This window comes from Malaclemys terrapin, chromosome 22, assembly GCF_027887155.1.
Source record: "Malaclemys terrapin pileata isolate rMalTer1 chromosome 22, rMalTer1.hap1, whole genome shotgun sequence".
Taxonomy (NCBI): domain Eukaryota; kingdom Metazoa; phylum Chordata; order Testudines; family Emydidae; genus Malaclemys; species Malaclemys terrapin.
The window spans coordinates 7214733-7239392 of NC_071526.1; the positions used below are offsets into that span (position 1 = coordinate 7214733).

At 55.9% G+C, this 24660-nt stretch overlaps 1 protein-coding gene across 1 annotated transcript in view; it reads right to left on the reverse strand.

Annotated features, from left to right (window-relative positions):
* Positions 1-24660, reverse strand: part of PTPRU (protein tyrosine phosphatase receptor type U) — a 273624-nt gene that overhangs the window by 22590 nt on the left and 226374 nt on the right. Inside the window, exons 17-25 of the mRNA XM_054011788.1 lie at positions 23129-23201; positions 18778-18854; positions 14398-14434; positions 13262-13359; positions 13049-13165; positions 10608-10762; positions 8514-8649; positions 7697-7846; positions 7074-7247 (exon numbers count right to left, since the gene is read on the reverse strand). Of these exons, the coding sequence (XP_053867763.1) occupies positions 7074-7247; positions 7697-7846; positions 8514-8649; positions 10608-10762; positions 13049-13165; positions 13262-13359; positions 14398-14434; positions 18778-18854; positions 23129-23201 (1017 nt within the window). The remainder of the gene's footprint in view (positions 1-7073; positions 7248-7696; positions 7847-8513; positions 8650-10607; positions 10763-13048; positions 13166-13261; positions 13360-14397; positions 14435-18777; positions 18855-23128; positions 23202-24660) is intronic.

Genomic DNA, 24660 nt, shown 5'->3' on the forward strand with positions numbered 1-24660 from the left:
ACACAAGGGCATGATCGCACTGGAGAACCAGGGGTGAGGAGCCTGATTCAGATCTCCTTCATGCTGGTGTAAATCAGAAGTTAACAGAGGGACATGAATGCAAGCGATGTGAGAATGAGGCCCTAGATGCCCAAGGCCCTTGTACTCATTCGGGGCTCGGCCCCGGCAAGCTGAATGGTTTGAAAACGCGTCTTTACGTTATCTCAGCCCCTTGACATCCCTTGGGGGAGAGGGGACACTTTTCACCCTCAGATCTCTCAAACACAGAGTTTTATTCACCTCGCTGCGGGGGGGAGGGGGAATCACCTCTAATCCAAGCACAAGCATGAGAAATGTCAGCCCAGTGGATTTTTTCCCCCCAGAAAGCTACACACTCCGCGTAAGAGGGGCGCAGAACGAAAGTGCCTCTCAGTTTTGCTCTCCCAAGGCTGTAATCTCTCTGGGGGGTGGAGGGAAGCTTAGAGGCAAGGCACCTCTCAGGCTTTGCTACTTGCAAACATTTTCTGAGGGTGAAAAAAAAGACGGCATGAAAGACCCCGCTCCAAAGGAAACTGCGCTGCTTGTTAACACTTCAAAAGCAGCAAGTGCTTTTAGGGGCACCTGATGAGAGAGGACAGACAGTGGAGTGTTGTCTGGCTCTTGTTCGCTGGTTCTCCACCCCCACTAAAGGACCCTTGAAACAACACTCTGTGCACAAGTGACAAATTCTCGACACTCACAGAACATCTTCGCGCCTTCGGATTTCTCCTTGAGCCTTATTTTCCCAGGCAATCTCCCTGCCCCCCAGGGGATTTGGGCTTGATTAACATTGGCTGCCTTAAGCCCCGGGTGAGTTTTCAAAAATGGAGGGAGGAGATAATAATTTCAGAAATGAACCTTTGCGTCTGAAACAGCTTTCTTAAAATGAGTCCTTTTAAAACGTCTCAAACCCGACCCAGAAGGGGGTTGCAAGACTATTGTAGGGTGTTGGGACCGGCGGTTGCTGGTTGGACATCCAACTCCGCAGGCGGTGCTGCTGCTGGGTGTCACGGTATTGGGGGGGGTTGCCACTTTTTCGGGGGGGTTGTTACAGCCTGAAATGTTTTCAAAGGGAGCTCCAGCAAAAAAAGTTCGAGAAGCCCTGCTCTAAACAATAAAAAAGCAAACCAAACGCCCACAACCGGACACGGAGAGAAGGAGAGCATGGAGCTTGTAGGGAAAGGAAATCATGGTGCAAATTCCCGCCTACTGTTCTCTGACCACAAGTCTCTAGCCTGATTACACCCATCGCAAAAGCTGGGGGATCCCAGAAACCAGGAGCTGTGTGGGGCAGAAGTGAGGGTCTCTAGCACTGTTGCCTCTCCAGAGGTTTCAGCTAATGTCCGTGTTGTACATTTCCACAGTGCCCAAGGGTTGCATACCGTGTAAACAATCACCGGCTGCTGGCATGGAGCCATTTAACTGGGCACAGAAACACTAAAAACGAGACTTTATGCTTCTAGGCCTTGTCTGTGCCTACCCAAGAGTGTGGGTAATTCCACTGAAGTCAACGGGATGACTGGTGCTTAAAGTTAAGCACATGCTTAAGCGCCTTGTTGGATCAGGGCTATCTAGCTCCATGCAGGGTACTGCCTAGCTTCCAGGATTATGCAATATGGAGCTTTTTCATTCTAGTTCACACCCATCTAAGTCCAACCTCGGCTGGGAGTGGCTGAGAGCTGGGACCGTTTGAAGACTGTGTGGCTCAGCAGAGTGGAGGAAACAGTATCCAAATGAATAAAAACTCAGGAGTGCCTTGTGGTTAAGGCTGAATTTCACCAGTAATGATGAGTGTAAATACAAGATTAGCTGTTACGGGGCTGAGACAGGATAAACCTCAGGACAGTAGTTACCAGGCGTCTGGTAGAGCTGCGTGGAGAAAGTCATCCTGTTTCGTGGAGGATCTGGATATTTCGAGAGCTGGTTACCGTTGCGATACGGACAGAAAACCAAACATTTGTAAATTCTCCGTGAAGGGGACTGGAGCCGTGGATCGTGGGAGCCCTGGGGTTCCTGCTGTCCCGCCTGCCCCAGAGCTGCAGACCCTGGAAGCCTGGAGGTTTCTTGGCCTGGTTGCCATGGGAACTCAGTTGAAATTGAAATGTTTCAAGTTCAATTAATCATCACATTCGGATGAAAAATGTGTCCCGTTGGGATTTTTCTGGCCAACTCTAATATTTAGGGAATCTTGTTAAAGGCTAATATAGCCCCAGATCCTCAGCTGGGAGAAGAATCACCACAGCTCCACGGAAGACAATAGATATGGAGGTCGCGGTGAACACTCAGCTGAACACGAGCTCCCAGGGTGACACTGTGGCCAAAAGAGCTAGGGCAATCCTGAGACGCATAAAGGGAAATCTGGCATTAGAGCAGAGAGGGTTTGGCACTGGTGCGACCATTGCAAGAATCCCGTGGCGGGTTCTGCTGCCCGCAATCCAAGAAGGATGTTGGTAAATTGGAGAGGGGTCAGAGAAGAGCCACGAGAATGATTAGAAAAATCTGCCTTATGGTGATAGACTCAAGGAGCTCCATCTATTTAGCTTAACAAAGAGAAGGCTAAGGGATGACTTGATTATGGTCTGTAAGTACCTACGTGGAGAAGAAACATTTAATAATGGGCTCTTCAATCTAGCAAGAAAAGGTCTAACAGATCCAACAGCTGGAAGTTGAAGCTAGACACATTCAGCCTGGAAATAAGACATACATTTTTAACAGTGAGGGTAATTAACCATTGCAACAATTCACCAAGGGTTGTGATGGATTCTTGACCATTTTTAAATCAAGGTTGGATGTTTTTCTAAAACAGCGGCCCCCAAACTTTTTCTGTCTTGCCCCCCCACCAGTAATGGAATCTATTTGTGCCCCCCAGGAGCTAGGAGCCAAGCCATGCCCAGGGCCGCAGCTGGGGGCTAAGCCATGGCCGGGACCTGGGGCTGGGAGCAGAGCCAGGGACCCAGGATGGGGCCGGAGCAGAGCTGGGGGCAGAGCGGGACAGGGTGGCGCTCCCTCCTCACCCCCCATGGGGGCTGGCCCAATCCCCACCGCACCCCCCGAACGTTCCTCTGTGCCCCCCAGGGGGATGCACCCCACAGTTTGAGGACCGCTGTTGTAAAATCTCGGCTCTAGGGATTTTGGGGGGGAAGCTCTTTGGCCTATGTTGTGCAGCCGTTTGCCTGGATGATCACAACAGTCCCTTCCGGCCTTGAAATCCACAAATCTCTGCCCGAGGGTCAGAACAGGCGCCACCACGGCTCTCCTCTCCCACAACTGCCAACAGCTTTCTCATTGCTCGCCGGCGTCGCGATCTAAATAACAGCAACATTCGCTCCCACTGCTCCCGAACAGCCGCTCGTGCACTGAACGCACACTCCCACGCCCCCGAAGGCGTCTCTCGCCTTAAAGGAGCTCTTCACATGCCAAGTGACACGCCAGACGCGAAGTTATCCACTTCCATTATCCACTTCCCCACCTCATCACCGTCTCCCGGGGACGCTGCCGCACGCCCCCGGGAAGGAACACCTCAGCAGCTTTCACTTTCAATATTGCCTGCTGCGCCTTCTTTCGGCTGCTCTTTTGTTAGACACATTTGCAACAACACCGTGTGTCACTTCAGTTTGTGCCGTGGCAAGTGACTTCTGTGCATAATGGGTTTCCTGCTCCCGCCTGAGAAAAAAGGGGGGGGAACCCTTCAAAGTTCCTTTTCTTGCACATATGTCACCGACTTGTCATGCGTGCTAACAGAGCGACGCTCTTCCGTGCAACGGGTGCAAACCAAAGTGGGCAGGGCTTGTTGCAAAGAATGTGTCAACTTTCCCCTTTTGTTCTAGCTGCTCAGGGAGCTGGATTGCGACTTGTAGGTATTCGCAGACTAGTTTGGGCCACTTGTGAAATCCGTCGGCGAGAGGCAGCAGCCATTTCATCCCCACAGAATGAATGGGGCTCGTTAGACATTGGACTGGGGCTCAGAAAATCTGGCTTCAACTCCCAGTTCTGCCACAAACTCCATACACGACTCCAGGAAGTCACTGAATGTCTCAGTGCAGCAAAACTCATCTGTCACGTGGGGATAATGATACTTGCTTTCTCCCGTCCGTCTGTCTGTCTTGTCTGTTTAGCTTGTAACGCTCTTCGTAGGCCTCGTGTGTCTGTCCGACACCTGCTGCAATGGGGCCTTGATCTAGTTTGGGGTCTTTTGGTGCTACTGAAATCCCACTAAATAAATAAAATAATCTATTAAACAGAATCTAAATTCCTAGTTCTCATCGAACGCACTTGGGCAGCTCAACCCTTCTCAGAAGTATAAATCAAACAGAAACCTCTTAAAAGAGAAAATGTTATTCCCCTGGATCCCAGCCCGCTGATTCTAGTGAGTCCTCTAGCAGTTGTATGATAATGCCTCCACTTAACAGATGCTCCCTTTTATCTAGTCGTCTCTCTCTTGCATAGTTCCTTGTGGTGCAGTACCAGGTTGTTCCTTTATCCCTGTGAAATGAATTGATCTTAGTCCACATCCCAATGTACAGGTGTCAGGCTCACAAAATCCAGCATCCCATTCCACATGACCTGCCCCCCTCAGCAGCAAGACAGAGGAAGAAGGCTGGCTCAGAGGTTAGGGTACTAGCTGGAGACTCGGGGGCAAGTTCTTGCTCTGCCACTGACTTCCTGCATGACCTTGGGCAAATCACTCAAGAGCTCTGTGCCTCGGTTTCCCATCTGTCTCATGGGGATGATAGCACTGCCCTGCCTCCCAGGGGTGAATTGTCCAGATACTACAGCAAGGGAGGCCATAGAAGAACTAGAGACAGGGAGAGCAAATCCTGACTTGAGCCCTAAGTCTGCCAGACTCACTTCAGCACCGGAAATGCCACAGCGCTCAGCGCTTAAAGTGTCACGGGGATCAGTGTTACGTCCAAACTTACTAGGACAGACAGACTGAGCTGACCGACCTTCACCAGCCCTTAAAGAACATGAGATTTCTTTTTAAAAAAAAATTGACGACGACAAGGGGTTTAATCCTTCAGCACGAATAAGAACTTAAGAACGGCCCTACTGGGTCAGACCAAAGGTCCATCTAGCCCAGTATCCTGTCTTCCCACAGTGGCCAATGCCAGGTGCCTCAGAGGGAATGAACAGAACAGGGAATCATCAAGTGATCCATCCCCTGTCGCCCATTCCCAGCTTCTGGCAAACAGAGGCTAGGGACACCATTCCTGCTCATCCTGGCTAATAGCCATTGATGGACCTATCCTCCAAATCTGATCCGAAGAGCTTTGCACTCAGCAAAGTGTAAAGGGAATTCTGTTCTCTGACCCAGGCTGTTCCTGACGCAGAGATCCAGTGAGAGAGGCCTGATGAGGCAAGAAAACCAAAACAACATAAACCAAAGCTCGCTGTGCGTGTTAGCCAAAGGTGCAAGCTTCCCCAGAACAGATGGCTGATGCTACAGAGCCATTCACAGCGACTGCCTCTGGTTTATGAAGTGATTCTGCCGTAAGTGAAAGCAGATAACAGGGAGACAAGATCTGTACGAAGACAGAACGTGATGAATTGCCCGCGGGATGAAAAACGCAGAGCTCAGCTGGAATGCGCCGGGGCCCCGATGTAATCAGGAGTGCTACAGGAGTCCAGGGGCGGGGAGGTGGGATGCTGGTCTTAGGGAACGCACCACGCGATGGGAGTTGATTCATTGCTGCGCGGATGTGAAAGTGCCCTGCTTGGTTTGAAGGAAGAAAAGCGGTTCCAGTGATAAACGACCCATCCCTTCATGCTACAGGCAGCGTGCTCAGAGCTTCCGGCTTCCGCATCCTTTCTGCTCCTTTTGCAATAGCGTTCCTCTCCACATCATCCTGCCCCAGCAGAGTGGGGGGACCCACGGAGCCACTGCAGCATCTGTAACCACTGGGAATTAAGCCTATACATGGGAGACAGCATGGCCCAGGGGGCAGGGGTCTAGCCAAGGAGTTGGGAGGACCTGGCTCTGCCAACCACCCGCTGTGAGTCATGTCACGCCTATGTGCCTCGGTTTCCCCATCCATTAAATGATGGTAATGATAATGACCTTTCTTTGTAAAGAGCTTTCGAGAGCTATGGAGGACAAGTGCTATATCGGAGTTAGGTGCCATTACACAAAGAAACAACCCAGCCTGCCTGTCGTCTAGTCTTTCCTTCCTTCCCCAGCTCTTTCCCTGCTGTTTACAGGACACCCACCACTGCAGAATCTCATCCCTGAGCTAGAAGGTCTCCTCCTTATAGCCAAATACACACATCCAACCCGCACCCACATCTCGAGCTTTGGGGGGCTGTACGAAATGGGGCCGGGAGTTTAGCCAATCCCAGATTTTGTGTGGAAATTAAACACATGCACCCGGGTGAGATTTGACAACGCAAAGGCCGGCAGCCCTGACTGCACCCGGCTCGGAGCAAAACTGAGGAGCGAGCCCAAGTCCCTTCTCCTAACGATGCACAGGCTCCCCATCGCCCCCAGAAGGCAGGCAGCAAACCAGGCTCTTGGTTCCACTCGATAATGGGATCACCGTACACAGGGGCTCAGTCTCCATGGACCTGTAGCCCAGGGAGCCATTGACCCTGCACAAAGGGACCTTGGAATGTGACTATTCCGATCTGGTGATGCTACGGCCAGCACCTCAACAGTGTGTAGGTGCCTATTTCAAAGGGAGTCTGGTACCTACATACCTTTGAGGATCTGGCCCGCCTGCCCACTTCGCACCCCTGTCAGTGCGGGCACCGGGTGCATGGCCGTGAGGAATCAAACCCCGAGGGTCCAGTAGCAGAGAAAGTGAGAACTAGAATCATAGACTCTCAGGGTTGGAAGGGACCTCAGGAGGTATCTAGTCCAACCCCTGCTCAAAGCAGGACCAATCCCCAACTAAATCCCCAAATAGCCCCTTCAAGGATTGAACTCAGAACCCTGGGTTTAGCAGGCCAATGCTCAAACCACTGAGCTATCCCTTCCCCCAGCATCAGGATCAGGCTCTGGCTCTGGCCTTCCCGCCCCCCGTGATGAGAGGGCACCAGCTCCCCAGGGGCGCACTCACGTCGGTTAAGGCCGCGTTGATGTAGTTGTTACTGTCTCCGTCCATGGAGATGAGGAAGGGAAGGCATCGGTCCGGAGGCAGGACGTCCATGCTGCGGTTCTTCTCCCGGTTCCGCGGCAGGAGAGCGATGCTGCACTCCTCCACGTCCAGGTGGGGCGTGACCGAGTTCAGGGTCTGCAAGGCACACGGTGCCAGGGTTACTAAACCCATCCCTCCCCCGCAGGCGCCCCTTTCCCTGGACTAGACCGGGCCTGCGACTTGCACTAACAGGGCAGTTCTGCTCAGCAGCAGAGCTCCCGGGGGCTCCACAGAGTTCCCTTCCCTGTGCAAGGCCAGCGTTGACTGGAGCCTCGAGGGAGGAGAAGTGGGGGAAGGCTGCTCTCTGGTTGCCTGGTGACACCCCACCTGGACGGGGGCTTCGGGCCTCCCACTGGCAGATGCTGTCGGTAGTAACAGGCTGAGAGTCTGAGATGGGGATCAGGATGGGGGCAGGGCACAGGGTAACAGGACTTTGAACTGTAGTTCCTAGGAACATCTTGCCCCCAGGGAGGACTGGCAGCGTCTCTGTAGCCTCCCAAGGGTGAATGGAGCCCCCGGCCCAGGCCAGCCACCCAGGGGCTCACCTGGAATTCCTCCCGCAGCTGTGAGGAGTTGCTCTGCGGTTCTATCCTGACCATCTCCTTGTACGTCGGCTTGAATTCGCTGACCGGGATGGCGGTCTCCCCACACAGGCAGGCTTCCAGGATGGCGTCGTGGATGAAGATGTATTGCTCCTTCGGGGGAAGGGATGACACCAGCATTAGCAATGGGCTCCGGGGGGAGCAGAGAAGGGGGCCCATCGAGGAGGCCCCGGACACACCAGGACTTGCTGCTCTGTCAGGGGCATGTGTACGGGACAAACGCTGACTTTGCTGCCCTGAGCTGTCGCTCTACCTAGGTGAGGTGGGCCAGCGTTGCCCACCTGGGGAGCCTTCTGGGAAGGATTAAGCCAAATGCCCCCGGCTCTCCGGACCACATTTACTGAGGCCATTCCTGGCAGGACGCTGCCGGACATGGTGGCAGGAGAGGTGTTTTGCTTTCCATGGGAGCATCAGAGGATGTTATGGAGACAGAGCAGCGATACATGATGCAGGAAGGGCTAATTAAGGTTAATCATCACTAACTATTGTAATTGACTGCTCACTCAGGGCCAGGACTTAGGGGATCCCTGTGTAGGGACCACAGGCTGGTAGCCAGGGAGTCAGAGAGAACCATGGGGTCTGCCTGTGTCCAGCAGCCTCTGTCACAGGTCTCCTTTAGATGTACCCAGCCCTGGCACCAGACCAGGATATGGAGAAGGCAGGGGAACAGACTCTGCACCTGATACCAGATCTGGGAAGCCAGTTGTTAAAAGGCAGACGTGTGGGGGGGCGTCTTCCCCGCTTTGTCCTCCCTACGCACCTCGGTCTGGATCATGTTGATTCTCCGCGAACAAAGCGTCTTCACGCAGTTGTAAATGTCCACAACGCCCTCGCACTCAGCCATGTCCAGCATCACGTCCAGGACGATGTAACAGCCTGTCCTCCCGGTGCCAGCGCTGGGGCAAATGGGGAGCGGGAGGGGAACAAACAAATACAGGATGCTTACGCTAGGCCTACGCTGCAATCCCATGTGTCCGCCTGGACTAGCCGCCCGGGGTCCAGGGTGGGTTTGTACAGCCTGCACTGAAGCCCGTGCTGACGCAGCTTCACTACTAGGGTACCTGAGACTAGCTTAGGTATGGCCACCCAAGCTGTACCCCGGGTCTCCAGTGTAGACGTACCCTTAGAAACCTCCCAGCGCTGCCCATCACACTCACCCCATCAGACAATCCACTTGTCTGAGCCGTACCAACCCCCGCCACGCCAGGAACGGATTTACTCCCCCCGCCCTCTTTTCCCAGAGGCTTTTACAGTGAAATACTAATTTCTGGGGCTGATGAATCACTCCCCATGATTATCAGTGATTACAGACTGCAGGGACTAATCACACTCCTTGTCTCCAGTGAATGAATACTGATGAGGCAATTGACAAGGCGAAATCAAATAAAAAAATCCCTCTCGTTCATCAGCTCCTCCTCCTTTGCCCAGCAGAGGAAGAGCTGGGAACCCATCGCAAAGGAAGTCTGGGAGGCTCTGATGGTTGTTAGAGAGGACAGGCACTTTCTGTTCTGCTCCAGGTTCAAACCAGAGGCCTGGCCACTCATTCCTGGCCCTGCAAGCTAGGACAGCTGGGGTGGTGATCTTCTCCGGTCTGCATTGCCTTGAGCCTGGCCAGTCCTTGCATGGGAGATCTCCAAGAAATGGTGTAACAGGGGTCAGGAGCGAACTCAAATCCCTACCAACATAGGTTAACTGGGACCTAGCGGGAAGGCCAATTCTCTGAGCAGAGCTAGAGCTGAGGAGTTTATTACAGCTGGGAGCATATAAATGGAGAGGAAGGAAGCACTGGGAGGAGAGCTGAGCGCCTGAAGGAAGGCCAAGGTAGGCAGGACTAGCCGCTGCTAGTTCACAGGGGACCAGCCAGTGACAGTCACTCAATATTCTCTTCCACATCCCGTCCTGAACTGCTGAGCTGTGTTGCCATGTGCTGCTAAATAGCTGCCCTGCTCCACCCTAGAAGTGGCTGCATTTCCGTGAAAGGTGGCTGTGGGGGGAACTCCTAAAAGAGGAGTTTAAAAGAGAGTCTTAAATCGAGTATTTTTCAAGTGGTCAGCTGTTCACATTCCCATGAAAAACCCATCACAGCCGGGACTCACCGGCTTCCGTGGCAAAGCTTGTGCTAGGAATGATTTGGTGGGAGTTCTACAACCTGTGCTCCAGAGGGGGTCACAATGGTCCCTTCTGGCTTTCGACTCCATGAATCTCAGTAGCGCGGCCTGAGTTTAACAGGCCAGGGGGACTGAACAACACACTCTCGCGTCAGGGGGGATGCTCCGAAGCAGGGTTAGGAGATGCTGCCTGGAGGGGGCAGCATGGGAGACGTTTGTACTGAGACTGAACAGGTGCTTTCAGGCTCTGGGCCAACCTGGATTCATTTCACCGGCCTGTAAAATTCACGTCAGGAGAAGACTCAGGCCAAGCCGCGAGTGCTTGAAATACACACCCTCCCCTGGCTGCCTCCTATTTCAGAGGCGCCTGCTACCCATCAGCCTGGGTAAGAACATTTTACGGCTCAGTACGTTCATGCAGGGACATCCAACCCGAACCATAAACCAGAGGCTCCTTACCTGCCGCAGCCGCCCTTCTTATGCAGCCAAGTCACACATTTCATAGCTCCCTCTTAAATATTTTACTATCAATCCAAGTGTCCTACGCTCCAAGCCAAAGCGCCCTGGGACAAGACTCTATTGGGGCGATTCCCTTGCTCAAGCCCTCCCACTTCTCGGGAGTTTCACGCCCAGCCTCTCCAAACGCAGGGGTCGCACGCTGCCTATGAGTGCTGCGCCCCCTTCCAGTGCCCAGCAGTGAAATCTCTGGGGGTCTCCAAGCAGCCGCGGCTGCGACTGGTTCTTACCTGCAGTGGATGACTATAGGCCCTGCGTCGGGGGGCGTGGAAACCTTCACTCTCCGGATGAAGGCCAAGAGCCCGGTGGCGTGGTAAGGCACCCCGTGTTCGGGCCACGACGTGAAGTGGAACTGCTTCACCTCGTGCCGCGCCGAGTAGCCCCTCTGCAAAGGAAGCACAAGGCAGAGTGAGGCTGGAGGAATCCCGGAGGCAGGAGCCAAGGACCTGGAGAAGGAAGGGGAATGGAGACCCAGACTCACTGCAGCGGTCTCTGGATTCCAGGCAGCAGCGGATGGACCCACCAGACCCAGATCGCTGGGGCTGGCTCACGCGCTAGAGATCTGGAGCACTGGCCAGGTTGCCCCTCCGAGCAGGCTCCTCCCTGGCCCTGCACCTTGGTTCAGTGGGGGGGCGGGGATGCACCCAGGTGTAGGTTCTTGTTGTCCTGGACGGGCTGGGAGGCAAGGTGACCAGCCCCAGTTGCCGTCCCTGAGGCAGTGAGTCCGAGTGTGCGTCCGTTCAGCACTGCCACCCTCTCCTCCAGGCTGGGACCCGCTCCTTCCCCCGTGCAGGTCCCTGTGCCACTACCCCCTGCCTGGAGCTGCATGAGGGCTTTGCTCTTCAAACTCCCTCCCCCCGCCCCGTCTCTGACACGGTGCATCCCCAGCACTCCCCGGGCAGCCAGAGTCCTGGGGTCACTGTGTCACGGCCAGGACAGGCTTCCGGCTGCCCCCTCACTGCACCCCGGAGACGGCAGGATGGGCGTGTTCGAGCCACCGGCCGGGCATGCTGCACTCAGCGGGATCATGCCAGGAGACCCTACCCTGACATTGCTCCCGTCACGTCACCAGCGAGGCTGGGAGGGAACAAGGGACAGCAGCGTTTTAACAGCCAGTTAACTCCCGTGGCCGTGTACAAGAATACGCCTGTTCCCCGCCGGCCGTGTCATCGCATTCCCTGGGGTGAGCGTGCCCAGGCTCTGTCGAGTGTGCGGTCACTCAGGGACAGACAGGGGTGGGTGTGATTCTCCAGGCCCCTGCACCTTGGGCAGCCAGGGCTAGGGATGGGTTAGCGGGTTAGAGTTAGTTCAGCGGGTTAGGGTTGGCTTAGGGGTCTAGGGTGATAATTTAGACACACGGTGCCCTGGTGTAAACAGAAGGAAGAATCTTGCCCCATACCTCTAGCGCCCCCTAACAGGAAACAGCATTTCTGCGTGGACCCCGGGGATTAACCCCCTTAGCCATTGCTAAGCCTTGCGAGCTGGCAGTGCCATGGCCAGACGTTCCTGGTACCCCTCAGCCACATGGTCTCGGCTCTTTTTCCGTCAGCGACGATGGCGTTAAAAACAGACAACCAGTGATAAGCAGCCCATCTGCACAGGACTCCGGGGCACCAAGGAATGGCCTGGTAATGAATGCACTCGTTTCCAGGAAGCTGTTTGGTCCCTAGCTCGTAACGAGACAGTAATTTCATGTTCCTGTAGATTAGGGGGTGCATTACACTTGTTATGTCCCAAGGTACCGAACAGTACAGTAATTGCCATGCAACCTGCACTCCACACTAGAGGATGGAAACAATCGTTCATTCCCTCTGCAATTACATGGTGCTTACCCTGAAATTAGATCATCAACAGTGACCATGTAAATAAAGAACCTGGAGCCCACCTCCTACCAGCCTGACGGCCAGGAGCATAGGCCAGAGACGCAGCGCATGGCTTGGAGTGGGGCACCGAGCGTCTCACTAGGAGTCCTGGGGTGCAACCGAGCCCCGGGAAACTCACGCTGAACAGCAAGCAAATAGCAATCTTCCCAAGGTGAGACGGAGCGGATGGAGAAATAGGCTCCCCAGGAGAAGCGGGGGAAGCCCCACTCTTTGGGGCATTTAAATGGGCCAGGACACAGCCCAGGAGAATGTACTGTAAACAGTGATGCTGCCCTGGCCAGAGAGGGAGTGGAGGACCTTAGGTCTTGTAGCGGGTACTCCAACCAGTTCATCCTTACACAGCTGACCCCAAGCCCGTTGAAGTCAATGGGAGTCTGTCCGTTGACTGACGTAGGCTTTGGTTCAGGCCCTTGGTGAACAACTAACCCGCTTCAGCATAACAAGACCAACCCCAGCATCCTGGGCCAAATTCTGCTCCCAGTGTAATCCAGAGTGACTCCCGTGAAGTCAGGGCAGTTATGCCAGGTTTACACTGCTGTATAATGAGAGAACGGTTTGTTTGCTGGGCTCTAGATGCACATGCGTGGTGGTAGCTCTCTGTATGTCAGTCCCTGGATTAGCCTGGTCCCCAGCATCTGCAAAGAGCTTGCAGACTGTGCTTGCTGGCTGCATCCCCTTCCCTGGGAAGCACAGGGGATTGGCTGATACAAGCCAGGGTGCAACCTAACCTGGGATAGAACAGGCCTCCCGCATCCACGGGGCTGAGCCAGCCCAGAGCAGGCGCTTACCCTCTCCAGGGCGAACGTCCGGACGGTGTATTCTGCCAGCAGCTCTGATTTGACCAGGGTGATTTTGATGTCTCCGTACATCTCGGAGTCGTCCGGCCAGTACTTGGAACACTTCACCTGCCACAAGCAAACAGACCAGGCTGTAGCACCGCAGGAGGACAGGCCCTAGCAGAGCCAAAACCGTCGGGGAGAGGAAGGGGACCGGTCCCTTACCCTTCCCACCTCCACCAGCTTGGTGATCATCACGATGCTGGAACAGTGCTCCTGCCACACCATGCGCCAGAAATCGTACACCATTTCCTGCTTGGGGCCTGGAGGACAAAGAGGAAAAGAACTGAGACCCCGTAGAGGAAACCACTATGCCTCCCCGAGATCAGGGCCCCAGTGGGCTAGGATCTGTATAGACATATACCAACAGGCAGGCCTGGCTCTGAAGAGCCTCCAGTCTCAATCTCATGCTATTTCCCTTTCCCCCTGTTCACTTTTTTTGGTAAATAAAACCCTTTGGGAGTCTGACGCTAAAATGTGTCTCCTCACTGAAATGGTATCTTCCCCTGCTTACAGCACTTTCTCTTGTTATTGTAGGGTTGCTTACACTCAATGGGGCTGCATGCAGCGACATTTTTTCTTGCAAGGCTGCATGCGGGTGTTGGAATTGCGTGCACTGCCTTGCTATTGTAGAGCTGCAGGTGAGAGGCGGGCTGTGCACGCCGGTTTGTTATGGTAGGGTTGCTTGCCCGCAGTGGGGTTGCAGGCAGGGGTGGGCTCTGACAAGGCTGCCCCTGGCTGGTTTTGACAGCTGGAATCTTTTGATCTGAGCGCAGTCCTGGTGAGCCACTGACGTGGTGTGGTCCTCTGACGTAGCCCAGAGCCAATGAGAATGGAACCTCCCTTCACAGAGAAGCCAGTTCATTGGTCTCCATTTCAATCAGATCCGGTAGTCGTCTCCACTTTGGGACTGAGCCAAAGGCCACTGAAGTCAACCGGAGTCTTTCCATTAACTTCAACGTGCTTCGGCTCAGGCCTCAATAATTCTGTCGTGTTGCTGTGACCCATTTGGCCTGCAAAGGCCCCGGGCGTCCTGCAGGGAGAATGGGGCTGGACGCGAGGATCGCAAGTGATTATTATTCACTAGGGAATTTCCAGCCGGCATTTGGTTTGGTGTTATTGCGCTGGGATCAGAAAGTCCAGTGTCCAGCCCACCCTGCACCGAACCACGGATTGAATCTCCTGTCTAACACATTCCAAACCACATCCCCTGGAGGTAAAGCTGCGGGTCACCGTCTGCCCAAGGGCTCTGGGAGAGGCAGAGGATGGAAGACAAAGCCCGGCGGTGGAAGGCACTTTACCTTGAGTGGCTATGAAGTGGTTGGATCTGTGGTAACCCTGTAATGGAACAAGATTCTGTTAAACCTCTAGGGAAGGAGACCTGGTCGAAACACAGCTGACGAGCCACCCTCAGTGTGGGTTGCCATGGAGACCCTGTTCCTATTGACCGGGCTGATGGCCAGTTCACCAGAGGACTGGACCATGGTGAGTGGGTAAAGCCCATGGCACAGGGTGTCTACTTGGCAGCACTGTGCATTTCCCCGGGCAGAGGGAAGGCTCAGGCTGGTGAGATTTCCCCTGCAGTGATCTCCGCACAAACACCATCCTCTGAACACGGGTATCTGAACTGGGCATAAAGGAAGCCAAAGCCTCTTGCTCAGAACTCTCCTGGGTCCTGGACAATGCCAGGCTGAGAGAGACTGACTGCCCTCAGAGGGACGCCTGGCTTCGAGCCGAGACTCCCCGATGCTCCATGCATAAGCTAAGAGTTTCCAGCAGGCCGGACCTGGGGGCTTGTTGCGTTCTCTAAAGGACGCTATCAGCTGAAAGCCCCCAGACACAACCTTCCTTAAACACAGGTTCCCAGCCAGGATCAACAGGCCATGCCAATAAGGACGCTAGGCAAACTCCAGAGACCCCCCTGAGAGAGGTGGGGGCTTTCTGACATCATCCCCTAGGTTCGGTCCGCACCAGGAGCTGACAGCGTGATGCCCAGCTTGCAGAGACAGACTCGCGGAGCTGTGGTAGCGCAGGCCACGACAGCAGAGGATAGCCAGGACCCCACGGATATCTACTCGGGGCGGCTAGCCCGTGTCACAGCTGCCTGTGCGACCGCAGCGCCACTACCATTTCTAGCACACTAGCTGGGTGAGAGTTCGCACTAGTACGTGTGAGCTGGGGATCACACCCGGAGCACCAAGTGGGGACGTAGCCGGGCTGGATGGGACCTCAAGAGACCATCTAGACCATCCCCTTACGCTGAAGCAGGATTACGTCTACCTACACCACCCCTGAGAGGTGTTTGGCACATGGGCATGACCCTGGGGAATTCCTCTCTCGGTAGCTAGGGGTAGGCAGCAGCACGAGAGCAGCCCCCCTTCTGCAGGGCGGGGGAGAGAAGGGAGAGGGCTGGGAAGTGCAAAGAATGAAGAGGGATGGACGGGGGTGAACGGGGGAGGGAGCGAAAAGGCCTTGGAAAAGGAGAGATGGGCAATCAGAGAGGGGGGCAGGAATTTGACAAAGGGTCAGGTGAGGAAGAGGAGTCCAAGGGGGGAAACAAGACCTCAAAGGAGGGGAGAGGGGAGGAGAGAGAGATTTCACTGTAGAATCACCCAGGGTCACCCCACCGACGTGTTGGAGCAGACTCTGCGACCCCCTCCGCCCCACTCTCTACTCCAATTTGCTGTCGGAAGCCGCTCACCTGGCCCCTTCTCCCGTCTCCCACAGCAATCAAAGCCCTGGCCTGGGCGTTCGGGGGCCAGGCGTCTCGGTCAGAGGCTTCCCGCTTACACAAGCAGCGCTGACAAACATTTGAAGGCTGAGGGTAATGTCACCGTGAGAGCCCTATTTGTAATATCCCAGTCCGAAGCAGCCACGTGGGCCTGTGTCATGGCCCCACTCTCCTCGGTCCTCTGGGCCACTTACTGCAAACATCACTAACTCTGAGCAGGGAAGAGCAAATCTTAACAAGGCCAATAACTGAACCGGGAGGGCTCCAGAGGCAGACCCATCACGTGCAATTTCAGCAGGGTTGGCTTCCAAGGCTGGGTTTGCTGGTATGGGAGAAGCTGACTTGACTGTAATGATGCATTTGCTGGAGATCAATAAGGAAATAAAACCTCTCCGATGGCAGCCTGACTGATGGGCAGACGTACAAACAGACCCCCCTACTCCGTCAGAAAGAACCGCAATCGGGTGTGGAAGGGGGGACACTGAGCCAGCCTGATTCTCACTGGTGCACAGACCTCTCCAGCTACTGCAGGGCTGTAAAGAGCCTTGTCTGCGTGGGACAGTGAGAGACAGCTGGAGCAATCCAGGCAGATATGAGGGGGTGCCTGTGATAGGAGGGGGCTGGACTCCAGGACCCAAGAGGTCCCTGCTAGTGCTGCGTGGACACACTTATTCCAGGACTGACTCATAGGTTCCAAGGCTAGACGAGACCATCGGGATCACCTAGCCTGACCCCCCGTGGGACACAGGACAGAGACCTGTCCCAAGACATTCCCCTGCACAGAGCTTTAGAAAAACATCCCAGCTCGATTTGAAAAACAAGCCGCTTCTTTTGGATCGTTCGTTTAGTTTAACCTTCTTCCCAAGCTCCGTAAGCTGAACCACAAGCCGCCCTCGCGAGTCAGCCGGAGACACAGACCCGTAGCCCTGCACCAGTTTGAAGTCACATCTTAGGTCACACTGAAAAATCTTTCCCACGTAAACCAGGCCTCAGTGCCGAAGACAATCCAGTCCTTTCTGTCTGCTCTGGTGGCCACCGCTCCTCTGTACCCATGTGCCATTCCTGGGCCTGATTCCCACTGGCACTACGGCCATTTTACACCACTCAGCCAGGGCAAAGCCGCCTTAAAGTGGGGGCACACGTGATCCGTGTGCACCCTACGGCCCCTTTGCATTGCCGCAGCTGTGCAGAGCGTGCAAAAGAGAACCAGGCCATAATCCCACTGTGCGGCAGGGAAGTACCATCCCTGGTGTACAGCGGGGAAACCGAGGCACACGGCGGGGCAGTGACCCGGCCCAGGTCACACACAGAGTCTCTGGCCCAGGGAGGACTTGAACCGCAGTTTCCTGAGGGGCAGCTGAGTGCCGTCTAACAGGGACCTGTACACACCTACCCCACTTGCACCAGGGCCAGAGCACAAGCTGGAAGGAAGTCCCCAGGTTGGTGTCTTGGAAGGAGTAAAGGAAAGTGGGGGGAAAGAGAGGAGAGGGATACAGGCTACTTACTTCTCGGTTTATCCGAATCTTAATGATCCCAATCGGACACAAGTTGAAAAGAAAAAGAGACCAGAGACAGGCAGATTAGTAAGGTACAGTCCAAGAGACGGATTAGAACACGGCAGCCGTGGGAGCGGGTCACAGACGACAGACAAGGAGAAGCAGCAACGGCCCATGGGGGACTCGGCGTTGCTCCTGCTACGCCATTAGATCAGCTGGGCAGAATCACTAACCGGGACAGCCCAGCCCCCTAGATCCTATGGGGGCAATGCTCAGCAGGGGGGACCCCCAGCTGAGATGGGGGGTGGGGAGCGAGGGAACTTGGCTCCGGTTCAGGAAAGAACTTGCCAAAGAAGTTCTGCGCGAGCCCCCAGGTTTGCCAGGTTCTCCCACCCGCGCTGCAAACTAAGCAGTGCTGGCAGGCCCAGGAGAACCGCTGCGGCGCTTCATATAATCATCCATGGACTGAGAGGTTGGACTGAATTCCCATGCAAACGACTCGAGGGATGGATACATCTGGCACGATCCAGGATAGCTTCCCCCATCACCCCGCACTTACACCCCTCTCTGATTACTCCAGCCCTAGGCTCCCCACCCAGCCCTGCGTGTGCCCCTCAGCCCGACCCACTGGATACTCCCGTCACCCCAGCCCTCGGCTCCCCACCCAACCCTGTGTGTGCCCCTCAGCCTGACCCACCGGATATCCCCATCACCCCAGTTCTGAGCTCCCCACCCAGCCCTGCCTGTGCCCCTCAGTCTGACCCACCGGATACCCTCATCACCCCGCCCATGCACCCCTGATTACTCCAGCCCTGGGCTCCCCACTCAGCCCTGTGTGTGCCCCTCAGCCCGACCCACTGGATACCCCCATCACTCCAGCCCTGAGCTCCCCACCCAGCCCTGTGTGTGGCCCTCAGTCTGACCCACCGGATACCCCATCACCTCAGCTCTGGACTCCCCACTCAGCCCTGTGTGTGCCCCTCAGCCCGACCCACCGGATACCCTGATATTCCATTTCTGGTGCCCTCCACACACAGGGAGAGAGTTTGGTCCATGGGGTGGGGAGGAAAAGACCATGGAAGAAAGAGGGAATGAATGAGAGAGAGAGAGAGAGAGGAGCCCAGGAGGAGGAGGGGGAGATGGGGTCCTGGGGCGCTGCTGGGAGGAACAGCGAGAGCCAAAGAGCACACGCCGGGCAGGCTGTGGGAGCAGAGCTGTGCTGGGCCCTGGGCCCTGTCATGCAGGGTGCGGTGGGTTAGTTAGACAAACCTCCAGACATTCCTCCCGGGGGATCCCGCCTCCCTCCACGCACTGCTTGGACTTGCAGAACCGTCCCTTGCAGAACATGCATAGCCACACACGGGCACTGCGAGGTCCCCACGCTGCCCTTCCCACCCCCCCGCGAGCGCACGGCGGGGACGCCGAGGTCAGGCCCAGAGCCCCCAGGTACTCACATCGATGTAGTTAGCATTGATGTAATCCGAATTGGGGTCCCCGAGCAGCGGGTGCAGCTTGACTCGATGACGGTCGTCTGGAGAGCAAGTCAGACAAAAAGGCCGTGATGGTGCAGACAGGGGGCGGCAGGGATGGAGACAACAGGCCGTGGTCCCTGCGCAGCTCCAGCCCAGCTCTCGGCGCCCGTCCTAGCGCTCCCCTTGGAGGGATGCAGCTACTCATCAAAGATCTGCTGATGCCATTCACTCCTGATCTGCAGCCCCCCTCCTACTCCAGTCCTGCCTCTCTCCCACCCCAAGCCTCACCGATGTCCCTCGCTCTGACCCGTAGCCCCCTGCTATTCCAATCCTGCCCCCATCGGTGTCCCTCACTCCTGACCTGCAGCCCCCTGCCATTCCCTGCTGTTCTATTCCAGGACCTCTCCTGAGCAGAGAACTGCTGACCATGATACCGAATTTCCCCCAATGATGGGCTCTGGCCCACCCTAATCTGCATTTCGTTGGGCCCTCGGTCTGCGGGGCAAATCCTTGGGGAGCCCGACAGTCACAGAGTGCCCCGGCTACGAGGAAGGAGCCGGGCTCAGAGACTCGGGTGTCGCGGGCACCACAGGGAGCCTCCCTGGGCCTAGCATTCTGCTTGCTGCACCCAAGATCAGGCCATGCGGCAGGAGCCCCGGATGCCCAGGGAGCTGCACGTAGGACAGCAAAGAACCACCCCTGGCTCTGCAAGGTGCTGAGCATTTCACCTCCCTCCCTTAGAGTGAACGCTCCCTCCAGGGGCCGGCATGCAAAGGAGCCTCCCTTTGGGCACAAGTAAGGGCCAAGGCCCACTCGGAGATCCACCCGTCTACATCCAGTGACTTCAGTTAACGTCACGTTTCCAACTCCCAGGATTGTGTCCTGAGCCTCGTGACATTTGACGGGAAAGGCCCCAGCTCCTGGAGTCCTGTGCTTGCGGGAGACTCTCAACCCGTGTTTCTGTAAAGGAGGAAGTTCCTAGCCCCCCTGGTGGCAGAGAGATGCAGGAAAACGGGACCTGAGTGAGGCCCAAAGGCCCAGAACCCAAAGGCCAGTGAAAAACACCCCAGCGTTGATCATCTTTAAAAACCCATGAGTTTTCAGCCAGTCCCGTGACTGCTAGGGCCTGACCTGTGATTTTTGAAGGCGTGGGGTTGGCCGTACGGTTAACGCACCCGACCCAATGGGGTACAGGGTGGCAGAGCTTGGTCACGGCTCTCGCGGGGCGAGGCGTGCAGGGCGGCACTGGGGGACGGTCGCCATTGAGGGACCGTACCAAGCCCACCGTGGCAGCGCCTCCCGCCGTGCAAAGTTCCACCCAGGCCGCGCAGCGCCGGCCAAAGCAGCCTGTTCCTCCCCTCTGCGGGCTGCCAGATTGCTCGTCCGAGCTGGGAGGAGAGCAGGCATCGCGGGATTGCTACTCCCCATGCAGGTTAGTGCCAACCAAAGCAGGAGGAGCCCCCAGGCTGTTACCCTAGGGGAGCAATGGGAACCGCTGCCATTAGAAAGAGAAACCTTCACCCGATGCCGGGGGCAGAAAGAGGGGGTGCGAGCAGAGAGGAGTTGAGAGGTCTCCTCTCCCTCTCCCCCGCCCCCAGAGCAGAGGCGCCTGCGGTTGGCCTTTGTGATGCGCTTGACACAATTTGCTCCCACTCTGCAGCCATGTGAACAACCCGCAGCAATTTGAAGAGCAGAGAGGAGCCGGATATATTTAGAAGCAATAAAAATAACCGGTTGGGGGGGGAAGGTATTTCAGAGCAGCCTCAATGCAGTGACACAGCTTTGGCTGGGATTTGATACCCTTTGGATCAAACTGTTTTTTGTGCCCCACCCCCGCCTGGTCCATTGACTCACTCCTTCTTGGGGTGCACCCCACATCACCCCCTAAATCACAGCAAGGGGATAAGCACTGGGGCAGGTCTCCCCGACATACCCTCCCCTACCCCCCCAGTGGGGCAGCCGACAAAGCAAGGAGGTTCTTTGGGAGGGGGCTGGTGGTCGTTGGTATAAACCAGTCTGGCCTGGGGTTAGCCCCAAACTCAGCCTCCTGACCTAATTTCTATCCCCGACAGATTGGCCTGGATGTCACAAAATCCACAGGTCAATTCCATGTTCCTGGTGAGCCCGCGGCACAGGAAAGCACCATCGTGAGTCCCTTTTGGGGGCTGCGATGGAGAGAGGAACGCAGGGATTGACAAGGGCTTGCACTGCCGAGCCCAGCACCAAAGATGCAAATGGGAATATGGCCCCGGGGGACAATGGGAATTCCACAGCAGCCCTAGACCGGGAAACAGGAATCTCTCCCCTGAGCTTTGCATAGCGCTCGGTGCGCAAACAGCTCTCTTGCCCTTTGCTTCGGCCTCTTGCGGCATCGTTGCCTCTGATTCCTCCTTTCTGTAAAGCAGTTGGAGAAGCCACCAAACAAAAAGGAAGTTGCACTGAACTGTAACTTCTCTGCGAATGGGCCGGAGCGCGAACGGCTCTGAAAGGCCCGCCGGAGCCTCGAAGGGGGCATGAAGCAGAAACCCGCAGCGGGGAGTCGCAGAGCCCAGGTCTACAGAGCTGGGGAGACATTCGGCCTCCGGCGGGCGCTTGGACCCGTCCCCCGCCCCAAGCTCCGGCCTGAGCCCAAACGTCTCTGCAGCTGGTTCTAGCGCCGCAACACGAGCACGAGTCTGCAGACTCGGGCTCGGAGACTCGCTCTTGTAGATTTCCGCTTGCCGTGTCCACTAAGGTGACGGACAGGACAGTCCTGAAATGAACAGTTCAAGTCCAGGTCCTGGGCTGAACGACTCCGGGTAACCATTTGTCACGGTTTCCCTGTGGCGCTGCTCCGTGTCTACCCAAGGCTCAGGGCTGGCGCCCGCCTCTTCCCACTGGTGGGGGCCGGTGTGGGCCTTAGGTCCGCCTTGCCACGAGGCCCCACCCCCTGCTCCGCCTCTTGCCCCTGAGACCCCGCCCCGGCCAGGCCAAAGGCCAGAGCCGGGCAGTAGTATGAACCACCCAGGGAGCTCGGGCTGCTGTGGGGAGCCCCAGACCCGCCACCTGCCCTGGGCAGTGCACCCCTGGGGGGCAAGTATACGGACCAGGGGGCTCTTGGGCACCCCGGCCCGCCACCCAGGGCAGGTGGAGGGTCCAAGGTTCCCAGGCTCCCTAGGTGGCTCTTCTGGTCTGGCCAGGACCTCGAGGGAAGAGGAGGAGCAGGGGCAGGGCCACCGAGGAGGCAGGGCTCCTGCATGTGTCCCGGTTTTGCATTTTGAAGAGGTGGTCACCCTAGTGCGGGCATCCCCTGACTGTCGGGGTAGGGACCTGGCCATGGGACCGCGCCACAGGAGTCAAGCACTCGCACTCTGGCAGGAACAAGCCTGTCCGGTCCCTTCTGTTCTTTCAGAGCCTATCGCTTAACCGCAGCGTGTTTATCGTGTCCACGTCTGTCTGTTCTCTTACCCGGGAAGCTCCCCGGGGCAGGAAAATGGCTGTATAAGAGCAAGGTATTAATTAATAGCAATAGGTGTTTGTACAGCACCTAGCATCGCGGGGCCCAACTTGTCCGTAGCCTTTGAGCACCACCAAACGTGTCCTAGACTAGCAGGGTCTCTCACGGCCTAAGGAGCCAGTGTCGCATGCAACTCCAGCCCGGGAGCTAGACTCCACGGCACAGAACGAATTGGACCCCATAGACAAGGCGCCCCGTGCACGGGGATAGCTGCCACACTCCACCCGCCCAACACATTCGCTCGGCTTCTTCCCCCAATGAATTTGATGGATTTTACTCTGCAGGGAAGCTGCCCCTCCCCCCCCCCCAATCCTGGCCTGACTCACCACAGTTATTCCGCTCCACTGCCAGCTGCTCTCCAAAACTTTGCCAGCCCCTCTCCGTCCTGCTCTCCCAAGGCAGCCCTGCCAGCTCCCTCAGCCTTCCTGTTCCAGTCCTGCCCCACCCCATTGCACAGCTCGGCCAGTGCACTACCGGCACGACCTACCGCCCTTCGCTTCCCAGCTGCTCCCCACACACGGCTCTGCCAGTGCACCTCATTGGGGATCTCCAGCAGCCTGCGCTGTCCCAGGCCTGGGCCTCTGCTAGGCAAAACTGGGGTGAGGCAAATCTCTGGGGGGGACAAAAATGAAACCAACCACCGTGACAACACTCAAGAGCAAAGCGCAGCCTAGGTCCGTGGAGTGAAGAGGCCAGCATGTCCCCCAGCGCGTCACCCCTCCACACCCCTGTCGCCTGTGCGTTGCTAGGAGACTCTTGGCAGAGGTTCCAAAGCATTCCGATATTAGGCAGGCAGGTTTTTCTGTTGTTTTTAAAGCCTTTGTCTCAGGCACTTACAGGTTGGCATGTGATCCTGCCTCCCTTTGGTCTTGTCTTTCTTCTTGGATGCATCCCAGCCTTCAAAGAAACTCTAAAGAAAGCAGAAAAGTCTATTATCTATCCAGAGAACAGATACGTGGGGTTCTCTCTGGCAGCCCCTGCAGCAAATGCCCCATCACATGCTCCAGGCTTAGGGTTAGGTGCACTACCCATTGTGGTTCGCCCAGCACTTTGACGGTGGAGTTGGGCGGGGGGCGAAGTGCGGATGGTGTTTTTGGGGACTGTCCCAATTGCTGACAAGGGGGATCCTGCACCCAACAAGCTGAAGGCTCCGGGATATTAAAGGGTCCCAGAATAGGACTTTCAGGCTCATCACGATACACTGTTGAGCTGCAAGGTCGTGATGACACACCAGACCTGAGAGTCCTGGCCCTCAAGCCGCAATGTCCCATCTCTAGCCATGGCCATCCCTGATGCAAAAGAGGAAGGAGATAAAAAAAAACCTCCCAGAATACATTGGGGGAGAGAGGGGAAATCCCTTCCTGACCCTGCAGATGGCCAGCTGTAACCCTGAAGCATGAACCCTTAGGAATGTAGGACATAAACCAGACGTGAGCCCCAGAGCTCTTGAGCTCTGCCCCCCACCATTACAAACAACCTCGTCATACCACTCCACTCATACACAAGTCCAGCTCTCTCATAAAACTAACTACGTTGTTTGCCCCACAACTCCTGCTGGGAGGCTGTTACAAAACCGCACCGCTCCGCGGTTAGAAACCTTCTCCTGATTTCCAGCCTGAACTGGTTCCTGGCCAGTTTATACCCATTTGTTGGTGTGTTAACACTGGCCTTTAGCTTAAATAGCAGGGAGAGTGAAGAGCTATTTACCCACTAACGTATTTACAGAGAGCCGTCATATCCCCCCTCAGCCTTTTTGCTAAATTAAACACGCCAAGCTCTTCCGGTCTCCTCGGCCCTCCACTCCCCGATCCTCCTGGGTGCTCTTCTCTGCACCTGTTCCACTTTAAATTAAACTTTTCTGACCATGGAGGACCAGAACCGTACACAGTTTGCCAAACGAGGCCGTACCACCGGGGTCCTGTCAAGCTTAACCAGTTCATGTTTGTGCAGCAAACTAAGGACCCAATCCACAGCGATGTCATTGGTCTGCCACTTCCCAGCATAAACACCGCAACACTATGACACACAAGTTTGTCCCATCAGAGCAACTCTCAAAGCAGGTCCCTCTAGAAGACTGACTTAAAGGTGTCTGGGCCTAGCCAGCTGTTCAGCGTTATACATGGAGGAATTCCTTCCTGACCCTCACATGCAACTAACGAATGCCCTGAAGCCTGAATTTGATTAGCCTTATCGAGTGATGTATAGCAATGAGGAAATCGCACATTGCAAGAAGTGCCATGGGGAAAGCATGCTGGCGTCTTTAGGGACTTCCCTGGCACACGGCACATTGTCCAGCCACACAACACACACCACAGTCTGGTTTCCTTAAGCCAGAGGAAGTTGTTAGACTGTAAGCTCTTCATGGAGTG